The following is a 12,884-nucleotide window of genomic DNA, read 5'->3' as shown; positions in this document are numbered from 1 at the left end:
TTACCTTAGCCACTCTTAATTGTTTTTTATATTTGTAGAAACTTTTACTATGTTTTTATATTCTGAGCAAGTTTACTCTCATAATCTATCTTACTCTTTATAGCTTTTTTAGTAGCTTTCTGTTGCCCCCTAAAGATTTCCCTGTCCTCTAGTCCCCCACTAATCTTTGCCTCTTTGTATGCCTTTTCCTTCAATTTGATACTCTCCCTTATTTCCTTAGATATCCACGGTCGAATTTCCCTCTTTCTACCATCCTTCCTTTTTGTTGGTATAAATCTTTGCTGAGCACTGTGAAAAATTGCTTGGAAGGTTCTCCACTGTTCCACCATAAAATCTTTGTTCCCAGTCTACCTTAGCTAGTTCTTCTCATCCCATTGTAATCTCCTTTGTTTAAGCACAAAACACTAGTGCTTGATTTTACCTTCTCACCCTCCATCTGTATTTTTAATTCCACCATATAGTGATCGCTCCTTCCGAGAGGATTCCTAACTATGAGATCATTAATCAATCCTATCTCATTACACAGGACCAGATTTAGGACCGCTTGTTACCTCGTAGGTTCCATTACATACTGTTCTAGGAAACTATCACAAATACATTCTATAAACTCAAGGCTGCCTTGACCGACCTGGTTAAACCAATCGACATGTAGATTCAAATCCCCCATAACTGCTGTACCATTTCTACATGCATCAATGATTTCTTTGTTTATTGTCTGCCCCACCATAATATTACTATTTGGTGGCCTATAGACGATTCCTATCAGTGATTTTTTAGCCTTACTATTCCTGATTTCCACCCAAATTGATTCAACTTTATCCTCCATAGCACCAACGTCATCCCTTACTAATGCCCGGATGTCATCCTTAAATAAGAGCTACACCACCTCCCTTACCATCCACTCTGTCCTTCCGAATAGCTTGATACCCTCGGATATTTAACTCCCAGTCGTGACCATCCTTTAAACAGGTTTCAGTAATGGCCATTAAATCGTCATTCACGATGATTTGCGCCATCAACTCATTTACCTTATTCCAAATACTATGAGCATTCAGGTAAAGTACACTTACGTTGGCTTTTATACCCGTTTTGAATCTTAACACCTCGATCAGTAACCTCTCCCAAGTTATATTTCCTCTTACCTTTTCTCCTAATTTTTATTGCCGTTGAACCCATATCTTCATGTAACAACCTGCCGATTAGCTTACCATTTATGTTTTTACTTCCCATTTTATTCCTTTTAGTATTCCTGGTTCTATTCACTGAGCTCCCCTCAGTCACTGTACCCTGTACTGTCACCCTTTTTGATTTTTGACTATGGCTTCTCTGCCTTACACTTTCCCCCTTGCTGCCTTTTGTTTCTGTCCTTGTTTTACTACCTTCCGACTTAGTGCATCGATTCCCATCCCCCTGCCACATTAGTTTAAACCCTCCCCAACAGCTCCAGCAAACCCCCCCCCCAAGACATCGGTTCCAGTCCTGCCCAGGTGCAGACCGTCCAGTTTGTACTGGTTCCACTTCCCCCAGATCCTGTTCCAAAGCCCCAGGAATCCTAGGATATATCCCATCTGGCCCAGGGGACTTGTCGACCCTAAGGTTTTTCAAAGTTGCTAATACATCCTTCCTCAGAACATCTACCTCCTCCAGCCTACCCGCCTGTATCACACTCTCATCCTCAAAAAGATGGCCCCTCTCCTTGGTGAACACTGAAGAAAAGTATTCATTCAACACCTCTCCTAGCTCTTCTGACTCCATGCGCAAGTTCCCACTACTGTCCTTGACCAGCCCTAACCTCACCCTGGTCATTCTTTTATTTCTCACACAAGAGCAAAAAGCCTTGGGGTTTTCCTTGATCCGACCCATTCATATCACACAAATGTTAGGCAATGATCGTCTCCAACTAGCGAGGATTTAACCATTTCCCCATAACATTCGATACATGCACCAGTTAAAATTCTTAAGAATCTTAACTGGACTAGCCACATTAATACTGTGCCTATTAGAGTTGATCAGAGGCTAGGAATACTGTGGCAATTAACTCGCCCCCCTGACTCCCCAAAGCCTGTCCATCACCTACAAGGCAGAAGTTAGGAATTTAATGGAATACTCTCCACTTGGCAGGATGAGTGCAGTTCCAACAACTCTCAAGAAGCTGAACACCATCCAGGACAAAGCAGCCCTGCTTAACTGCACCCCCCCCCCCCCCCCCCCACTTTGACAGCACTTTCCAAACCCAGGATTACTACCATCTAGGACAAGGGCAGCAGACAGCTGGGAACACCCCCATCTGGAAGTTCCCATCCAAGACACTCACCACCCTGACTTGGAAATATATCGGCCATTCCTGTCAGAAGGTCAAAATCCTGGAACTCGCTTGCTATCAGACGATGAGTATACCTACACCACATGGACTGCAAGGGTTCAAGGAGGCAGCTCACCACCATCTTCTCAATGCTGGCCTCGCCAGCGAGGTCCAAATGCCTTGAATGAATAAAGAAAAAAGAATGAAGGAGGGGAGAGGCAAGTGGAAGAGAAAGTCAGAGAGGGGAGGGGAGAGGAGGGGCAGTAGATGTTGGGTTTTTAACTGGAGTATGTGTCGAGTGGCTGAAACTACTCCTGTATTGGGGTGTAAACACCTTCATCACTGCTGTAAATAAATGAGACTTAGTCTGATGTACAGGGGAGAAAATGTTAAACTTTATTGCACTCAACATGGCAATTGCTGAAATTGTAGAAGATTCAGTACCGAGATCAGTGAAGCAGAAATAGGTGGTTATTCAGCCCCTCCAGCTTGTTCTGCTGTTCATTCAGATCACAGATGATGTGTCTCAGTTCCATTATCCACCTTTGCTCCATATCTCTCGATAATGTTATCAATAACCTCTTTCCATTCCAGTCTTGGAAGAAGAAGCCTTGAAACCTGAGTTGTCTCTCTCTCTCTCTCTCCACAGATGCTGACTTTTTCAGTTTTGATTCAGATCACCAGCTGTAACTTGGCAACACAGATTAACAAGATTTGTTCTAAGGAAGGCTGAGTTTACACAAGACCAGAGAATGACATTTCTTGGCGGACTGCGGCGGGATGCAGTTTGTCTGAAAGGTCACAATAATCTAAATGTTAAAAGATCTTGTTTTATGTTTCCAGATGATGGTGTGATATTAATGTCACTGGACTAGCAATTCAAGGGATCCAGGCTAATGTTCTGAGGACATGGGTTCAAATCCCAGCAAGACAGCTGGTGGAATTTAAATTCAATTAGTAAAATTTGGAATTAAAAGTTAGTTGTCATGGTCACCATTACTTAGACTATCATCGATTGATGTAAAAACCCATCTGGTTCATTAATGTCCTTTAGGAAAGGAAATTTGCCATCTTTACCCGGTGTGGCCTACATCTAGGCCAATGGTAATGTGGCTGACTCATAAATGGTAAGGGCCTGGTAAGCCACTCAGACCAAGGGCAATTAGGGATGGCAACAAATGCGAGCTGCCACAGTTCACCCAAATCCCATGAAAGAATTTTAAAATCCTCCCGTTCATAAGACCCTTTGAGAGAAGATGTCCAGAAACACCTTTTAATGTATCATGGTGAACGCTGACAATTATGTTTTGAAATGTCGCTTTAGCACAAATAAAAGTAATAGTTCGGAAAGGGTGCGGATTTCTCACAAACACCTCAGTTTCGAGAAGTGGCCATGTGACTTTGGGCCACCATGGGGGTGGGAGTTGAGAGAGAAACTCAGCTGCCCAGTGAGGTGTCGCATTGTAGTGTCGAGTAGCCTCCACTAAAGCTCACAGGCTGCTGAGACGCAACTGTAGAAAATTGGAGCTCCACCCGGACAGGCAATCTCTGTTCCTTAGGAAACAATAGGCAGCAGAGGGAGGAAGAACAGTTTTACCAGAGCCAGCAAAACTATTCAAAAGGGTCAGACGCAGGAATCTCTGGGATTCCAGGTTGTCAGGACAGTCGTGAGCTGAGAAAGAGGGAGATTCAGGAAGGTATGGGCGGCACGGTAGCACAGTGGTTAGCACTGTTGCTTCACAGCACCAGGGTCCCAGGTTCGATTCCCGGATTGGGCCGCTGTCTGTGTGGAGTCTGCACATTCTCCCTCTGTCTGCGTGAGTTTCCTCCGGATGCTGCAGTTTCCTCCCACAAGTTCCGAAAGACGTGCTGCGAGGTGAATTGGACATTTTGAATTCTTCCTCCGAATGTGGCGACTCGGGGATTTTCACAGTAACTTCATTGCAGTGTTAATATAAGCCTACTTGTGACAATAAAGATTCTTATTATGGTGATAATCATATCCGGGAGATTTGTTGAGAATGGATTGGTGGGCACAGAGATTCAATTTGGCATGGCAAAGAGGATTGAGCTCGGCCAGGAAACTGAGAGCAGGTGCCAGAATGATTGCCATTTCATACCCGATGTGTACCTGAAGTAGGATGTAAAGTTAAAAGGGCTTTACTGAGTTTTAAAATCGTCTAAGTTAATATGTGAATCACCTCGTGGCATCTTGCTCGACCACATGCGAGGACAATTAAAAGTCAACCACATTGCTGTGGACCTGGAGGCACAGATGGTCAGACAGGGTCAATACACCAAATTTTGCTCCCTCGAGGACAATTGGGAATGATTTGAGTTTTTAAAAACCATCGGATAATTTCATCGTCACTTTTACTGATCTCAGCTATTTACTTTCAACTTTAAACATTTCCATTGTTGGATTTCAACTCCCAGGCATTTTGATGACTTATCCACTGACGCAGCCACCACATAAATGCATTGGTGTTTACAAATAGAAAATGCTCAGAGGAGAGACAAGCGAACTTGAGTGGGAAGGATTGATATCAGAAATAGGAGGAAGGTGGAGATCTTCACCATGGCCAAGTATGTTAAGGCGAGCTCTCCACATTTCCCCGAAAACCACCATATAATAAAACAGCTGTCAAACTGCCCCCACTATCCGAGCCCAGCTCGCCTCGTGTAGGGATAGCCAAGAGGAGACAAATTGAATATGGTTTGTGAGCAACGAAAACGCCACCTGTGAAATTATATTAATCTAACACTGAATGTGATGGATAATACCATAAAAAGAAACAGTCTTCATTATCTTCTGCAGTGTTACCTCACTCAGCTGACTCACACATTCCATTTGCTTCGATGAGCAATGCCAGTGGAGGTTCATTAACATAAAAGGAGTTTGCCATAGTTTCACATTTCTCTGCCACAGCTTCGAAAGACAGCGTGATGGCACTGCTGCCTCACAACATCAGGAACGAGGGTTTAATTCAGGCCTTGGGTGACTGTGTGGATTTCCTCCGGGTGCTCCGGTTTCCTCCCACAGTCCAAGGATGTGCAGATCAGGTGAATTGGCCATGCAAAATTGCTCCTTAGTGTCCAAAGGTTAGGTGGGATTATTGGGATAGTGGTGGTGCAACCCGATGGGCTGAATGGCCTCCTTCTGCACTGGTAGGGATTCTATGGATTTTAAAGAAAAAGCTAATTATTTCCTGATGATTTCTAATCGTGCCCAATCAAGGCAGCAGTTCAACTGCTTAACAAAGGAAGTGTGTTTCATAGTCCTACACTGCTAGAGGGTGAACACATTGTGTATTATTGCAGTGCTGCTCCTCACAAAACACACATACCTGACCGACTGAGATCAGCAAGCACACATTCAAAATTACACAATACAAAAAGAAAATGCTCAGAGGAGAGTCAGCGAACTGGAGTCTCTGACTCTGAGATGTACCAACTGACCCATTACCTGACTTACCCAATAACCCACTGACCAACTGCCCCACCAACTGACCTACCACTGACCACCATTGCTCCACAAACTGACCCATTTCCCAACAATGTGACTCATTGACCCATCAACAAACCCACCAACTCCCCCAACAATTATCACATCTGCAAACCACCTCAAAGACCCACCGATTCACTGACCCTGCCAACCCACCCCTTGAACGGTCTACAGACTATCCCACTGACCACTCACAGACCCATCCACAAACCCCCTGATCGACAGCCCCTCTCAGTTGGAGGGGTGGGAGATGAATTCTCCCAATGCTCTGGCCAATATTCATCATACATATGTCACTTTTTAAAAAAAACACAAGCTGGTTGTTTACCTCAGTGGTGTTTGTGGAATCTTGCAGTACATAGACTGAAATTAGCTTTGAATGCCCTGGAGCTGTGAAAGGCACTATCTAAATGCAGGTCGTTCTATACCTGGGACTTGAATTTAACCAGTGGTTGCCTGAAGTGCTCAGACTGGCTGTAATCCTGGATACATGGGAGCACAAAATCCAGACCCAGGTTCTTTTAGGGACAGATGTTGACCAACTAATGTGTCCACTGGAATGATTTAAAAGGCCTGTGTGACAATTGAACTAAGCCACCCCACACACCTCAAGCTTTAAGCACTCACTTCACTACTACACATTCAAACAGAACATATCAACAATTTCCTCCCCTTTCCTCTCTTGGTTTAAGCTCCCATTTTCTAATCAATGCTCATTTTCTGAAGCCAAAACTCTTTCTTTAACCACTTGATGACCAAAAGAGCAGAATTCAAACTCCTGCTAATCAAACAAATAAAAGCTCATTTAAAGCAAGCAACTTCGCGCCTCCCCTCGGACTTCAGCTTCATAATCCGTCTTGTCCTGATCAGAACAAGAGCATTTTTTCTCTCTCTTCGTTGTGGGAGGCGAGTTTCTGGTAGCCCATCGATTGGTCTCTGTCTCGACACTGGAGCTTCACGCACAGGATAATGAACATCAACAGAAAGCAGGAGCCAGTGGCTAATCCCAGAATCAAGTCTGCAAGGTGAGAGAGAGAGAGAGAGAGAGAGAGATACACATTTCAGACAGGAACCAATGACAGGGAATTACATACACTGCTTGGAGACATAGGCCGAAATTCTCCAGTTGTTGCGATTCAATTTTCCCGCCGGCAGCTCAGCCACACCAGCGGGTTTTGCAGCGGCGTGGGGTGGTTCCAATGGGAAATGCTGTTGACAATCACCGGGAAGATAGAATCCCGCCATCAGCAAACGGCATGCGACCAAGCAACATGTGACTGGCGGACTGGATAATCCCGTCCATGGTATTGTACAATTAACCACAAAACTCCCCTACACTCCAACAAACAATTGTCACCATGGGTCATACTTGGATAACGTTAGGGGACAGGTAACTGGGAGGGCAACATCCCTGGAAGCAGAGTCAACACGTTGGGAAGGAGAGGGACAGACTGGAAGAGGAGAGGGCGAATGGGGAAAGAGAGGGCGAATGGGGAAAGAGAGGGCGAATGGGGAAAGAGAGGGCGAATGGGGAAAGAGAGGGCGAATGGGGAAAGAGAGGGCGAATGGGGAAAGAGAGGGCGATTGGGGAAAGAGAGGGCGATTGGGGAAAGAGAGGGCGATTGGGGAAAGAGAGGGCGATTGGGGAAAGAGAGGGCGATTGGGGAAAGAGAGGGCGATTGGGGAAAGAGAGGGCGATTGGGGAAAGAGAGGGCGATTGGGGAAAGAGAGGGCGATTGGGGAAAGAGAGGGCGATTGGGGAAAGAGAGGGCGATTGGGGAAAGAGAGGGCGATTGGGGAAAGAGAGGGCGATTGGGGAAAGAGAGGGCGATTGGGGAAAGAGAGGGCGATTGGGGAAAGAGAGGGCGATTGGGGAAAGAGAGGGCGATTGGGGAAAGAGAGGGCGATTGGGGAAAGAGAGGGCGATTGGGGAAAGAGAGGGCGATTGGGGAAAGAGAGGGCGATTGGGGAAAGAGAGGGCGATTGGGGAAAGAGAGGGCGATTGGGGAAAGAGAGGGCGATTGGGGAAAGAGAGGGCGATTGGGGAAAGAGAGGGCGATTGGGGAAAGAGAGGGCGATTGGGGAAAGAGAGGGCGATTGGGGAAAGAGAGGGCGATTGGGGAAAGAGAGGGCGATTGGGGAAAGAGAGGGCGATTGGGGAAAGAGAGGGCGATTGGGGAAAGAGAGGGCGATTGGGGAAAGAGAGGGCGATTGGGGAAAGAGAGGGCGATTGGGGAAAGAGAGGGCGATTGGGGAAAGAGAGGGCGATTGGGGAAAGAGAGGGCGATTGGGGAAAGAGAGGGCGATTGGGGAAAGAGAGGGCGATTGGGGAAAGAGAGGGCGATTGGGGAAAGAGAGGGCGAATGGGGGAAGAGAGGGCGCGATCGGAGAGGGGGGGAGCAGGGGGGAATGGGGAGCAGGGGGGGACCGGGGAGCAGGAGGGGGAGAACGGGGAGAAGGGGGGGAGAACGGGGAGCAGGGGGGGGGGGGAGAACGGGGAGCAGGGGTGGGGGGAACGGGGAGCAGGGGGGGGAACGGGGAGCAGGGGGGGGGGAAACGGGGAGCAGGGGGGGGGAACGGGGAGCAGGGGGGGGCGAACGGGGAGCAGGGGGCGAACGGGGAGCAGGGGGCGAACGGGGAGCAGGGGGCGAACGGGGAGCAGGGGGCGAACGGGGAGCAGGGGGCGAACGGGGAGCAGGGGGCGAACGGGGAGCAGGGGGCGAACGGGGAGCAGGGGGCGAACGGGGAGCAGGGGGCGAACGGGGAGCAGGGGGCGAACGGGGAGCAGGGGGCGAACGGGGAGCAGGGGGCGAACGGGGAGCAGGGGGCGAACGGGGAGCAGGGGGCGAACGGGGAGCAGGGGGCGAACGGGGAGCAGGGGGCGAACGGGGAGCAGGGGGCGAACGGGGAGCAGGGGGCGAACGGGGAGCAGGGGGCGAACGGGGAGCAGGGGGCGAACGGGGAGCAGGGGGCGAACGGGGAGCAGGGGGCGAACGGGGAGCAGGGGGCGAACGGGGAGCAGGGGGCGAACGGGGAGCAGGGGGCGAACGGGGAGCAGGGGGCGAACGGGGAGCAGGGGGCGAACGGGGAGCAGGGGGCGAACGGGGAGCAGGGGGCGAACGGGGAGCAGGGGGCGAACGGGGAGCAGGGGGCGAACGGGGAGCAGGGGTAAATAGTGGAGGAGGTAAAAGGGGAGGATGGGGTAAATAGTGGAGGAGGTACAAGGGGAGGAAGGGTAAATAGTGGAGGAAGTACAAAGGGAGGGGGGGGAAATGTGGGGAGGAGGAAGCAAATCAGCTTGAATGTTTATGGTCACTGTAGCTCCTGGCTTATGTTTACTGTGGCAGCTTTTCAACTTTTGCCATGATGATCAGCTCTTATATTAAACATCACCCGTGGTAGTTCAGGAATCTGTGCCTGTCAGCCTCTGCCACATCTCCCCCACAGGAAGACAATGGGCTGAGAAGGTACCCAATTCTTTGGCCCCTCTTTTCAATCAGCCACATGTTTTTGTTTCTGCTCACCTCTTCCAATATCCCCCTTCGAAACAGTCAGCCTCCAGACGTCACAGCCGTCAGTGACTCGCCCAGCCAGCATTGTCAACATCTACCATCTTCACTGCTCTGTCTTTGTAGCAGAGGTATGGATGCCAGGAGATTGTGACCAGTCGGTCAGTTCACTGAACGCTTCTTGGGTACACAACCATCATCCATCAGGTTGCTGTTTTTCCACACTCTCTTACTCAACTTTGATATAATGCTGCAGTTATTGTGAAGTGGGTTTGAATTTCAACACATCACGAGCTTCAACCACTTACTTCAACATCAAGTGACAGATTACTGGTGATTGTCAAGTTATCAACAATCTCCACTTTCACATAGTCAGTGCTGATAATCGTCTGTATGGCAAAATCCTGCACCAAAATCTGTCCTCCTGATGCTGATGGCCAAACAAAACTCTTACAGGCTTGAGCGAGTCTGCCCGCTCGCCGCTGAAGGTGTTCTCAGTATCAGCATTGAGCAACTTTTTAAATAGTGACTAATTCCGGATTTTAGCACAGCTTCATCCTAACATAATATTCAGTACCACCCACACCCAGCTTTACTCAGCCCTTCAGACAAGTTGAACAAAGCTAAGTATCTCAATTTAAAACCAATCACCCCCTTGGGTGAGGGTGGTTATAACAAACCCATAATCCATCAGTGACTGAACGGAGAAACAGCACAAACAAGAGCTCAGCCCAGCCTGTGCCCAGGGGATCATAGGATCAGAGAATCCCTACAGTACAGGAGGCCAGTCAGCCTCTCGAGTCTGCACTGACCCACCAAAAGAGAACTCTACCCAGGTCCACCCCGACCTATCCCCATAACCTAACCTGCAGTTTGCTGGATACAAAGGGACAATCATGGCCAATCCACCTAACCTGCACATCTTTGGATTGTGGGAGGAAACCGGAACACCCAGAGGAACCCACGCAGACACGGGAAGAACATGCAAACATCACACAGTCACCCAAGACCAGATTGAACCCGGGTCCCTGGCGCTGTGAGGCAGCAGTGCTGACACTGTGCCACCATGTTGCCATAAACTTATATTTAATTTCAATTTTTGGCATCGCCCTGGGTCTCTGGATTACTAATCCAGTGACAATACCACTATGCCAATGCCTCCCCCAGAGATGTCATCTCAGATAAGCGCAGGGAATGAGATCTTTTGATATGCCAGCACAGCTATGATGCGCCAAATGGCCTCCTCCTGTTCTGAGATCTTATGATTCAATAATGAAGAGGCAACAGTGAATTTGTTAGTGAATCTTAGACTCCAAGGAAACACCTAGCTCCATTATTATTGGGATCACTCATTCTCTTGATCTGCCTGAGCGCTCGGCTACAGGGGGAATTTTCCAAAGCTTTTGGCAGTTTTAATGGCAAATGGGGAAGCAGTCCGAGAACATAGGTACAAACCCATTAGGTGAGGTGGTTGGCTGAGACAGAGGCAAAGAAAAGAAAAGGCCTGGTCCATAACTGCCGGCCTGTGTAAACTTGATCAATTGCTTCTGACCCTGTTGCATTTAATTGTTTAAGTCTGCCTATGTAATATCAGAAAAGCACATATGGGGAATACACAGTATATACCCCAAGCAGATAGGGTGCTCCTGATGCCTTCTCACTCGCCCACCCACTAATTATGCTGTTGCACAATTAGATGTTCGGCCAAGAGGGTGCATCCAGGGACCAGCGCTGCTAAAAATGGAACAAATCATCCCGTCAGACTGGATGGAGCAATTGATGACAGACTGTCACACATCAACGTTCACTGTCAATGAGTTTTATTGAGTTGTTTATTAATACAATACCTATTTGGATGCTGCCTTGGTGAGCTCGGCATTCATCTCTCCAGTTCTCTGGGATCACGCCTGCGGTAATTTGGATGAATTTTTGTAATGGGCAGCTTTCAGTACAGGATGGTAGAGTGAGAAGGTGTGCCTCGAAATTAGTCCCATTTCTGTAGTACATCTCCACAGTGAAGGACCTGTAAAAGCCAAGTGTAACATTTACACCATGAGGAAGACCATTTTACTTATCCTGGTGCTCAAATTAATTAAATAAATAAATAAATAACCTTTTATTGTCACAAGTAGGCTGACATTAACACTGATGTGGAGATGCCGTCGTTGGACTGGGGTGAGCACAGTAAGAAGTCTTACAACACCAGGTTAAAGTCCAACAGGTTTGTTTCAAACACTAGCTTTCGGAGCGCTGCTCCTTCCTCAGGTGAATGAAGAGGTATGTTCCAGAAACATATATATAGACAAATTCAAAGATGCAAGACAATGTTTAGAATGCGAGCATTTGCAGGTAATTAAGTCTTTACAGATCCAGAGATAGGGGTAACCCCAGGTTAAAGAGGGGCAAACCGGAAACCCCTCCCCTCAGCCCCATTGCTCCGTCACATTTTAGAGAGAGCACAGAACAGGACTTCTGGGATAATCAAAGTCCGCAGTCACCATCGTTCCTCCCCCCCCCCCCTGGAAATGTGAAAGCCGACGCACTGGCTAAAGCAGGTTCCAGGCGTGGATACTGTTGGACACCCCCCGAAAGCGCACCAGTGAGTGCAGTTCAGGTCTCGCAGACAAAGAGCGAGAATCTAGTGGAGGCCCAGAAGCAGGACAGCAATCTCAGGGAGATTGTAAAGGGAAAACATCTAGCTCCCTATGAGAGGTTCAAAAATGCACTGACCACACATGATGGTGTGGTGTTAAAAGACACCCTTTATGTGGTTCCTGAACAGGACAGGAATCAACCGATTTGTTTGTTCCATGACAGTCATGGACATCAGGGAATCGATCCCACTACAGCCCACCTCAAGCAGCTTTGTTGGTGGCCGAATTTAAAGGAGGATGTAAATCACTACATCGAGAATTGTCTCATCTGCGCCCAGAATAATCCGGACAGATATGCCAAAAAGGCCGAGCTTAGCCACACCCGACCCGTTAATGGCCCCTGGACTAACCTCCAGATTGATTTTATAGGACCATTGCCCCCTTGCAGGAATGGTTATAAGTATGTACTCGTGGTGATAGACACGTTTACAAAATGGGTGGAAGCATTCCCAGCCAGAACAAACACTGCAAAAACCACAGCCAAGATTTTGACCCACCACATCTTTACAAGATGGGGACTCCCCCGCAGCATTGAATCCGACCAAAGTTCCCATTTTACGGGACGTGTCATGCAGAACGTCCTCACGATATTTGGCATCACCCAAAAATTCCACATAGCATACCACCCACAGTCGAGTGGTATCGTGGAGCACATGAATCGGACCCTAAAACCCCCCCTCAGAAAAATGGTCCAGCAAAACAACACCATTTGGGACTCGGTCCTCCCTTTTGCGCTGATGTTTTTGCGTAATACAATTTCTACTTCCACGGGTTACACCCCACACACCCTCATGACCGGACGCCCCATGAAAGGCACAGAATTTTTATTAGGTTTAGACTTGACCAGCCCCGAGGTGACGGCCCTCATACACGAGAAAGCAGTAGAGCAATTAGTGAATGATGTTAAAACGGCT

At 48.2% G+C, this 12,884-nt stretch overlaps 1 protein-coding gene across 1 annotated transcript in view; it reads right to left on the bottom strand.

Moving 5' to 3' along the window:
• Window positions 1–2,675: 2,675 nt before the first annotated feature.
• Window positions 2,676–12,884, bottom strand: part of LOC140430925 (prostatic acid phosphatase-like) — a 188,279-nt gene continuing 178,070 nt past the window's right edge. Inside the window, exons 10-11 of the mRNA XM_072518735.1 lie at window positions 11,164–11,339; window positions 2,676–6,825 (exon numbers count right to left, since the gene is read on the bottom strand). Of these exons, the coding sequence (XP_072374836.1) occupies window positions 6,674–6,825; window positions 11,164–11,339 (328 nt within the window). The 3' untranslated portion in view covers window positions 2,676–6,673. The remainder of the gene's footprint in view (window positions 6,826–11,163; window positions 11,340–12,884) is intronic.

This window comes from Scyliorhinus torazame, chromosome 10 (genome assembly GCF_047496885.1).
Source record: "Scyliorhinus torazame isolate Kashiwa2021f chromosome 10, sScyTor2.1, whole genome shotgun sequence".
Classification (NCBI taxonomy): domain Eukaryota; kingdom Metazoa; phylum Chordata; class Chondrichthyes; order Carcharhiniformes; family Scyliorhinidae; genus Scyliorhinus; species Scyliorhinus torazame.
This window is presented reverse-complemented; position numbering and strand designations above follow the sequence as displayed.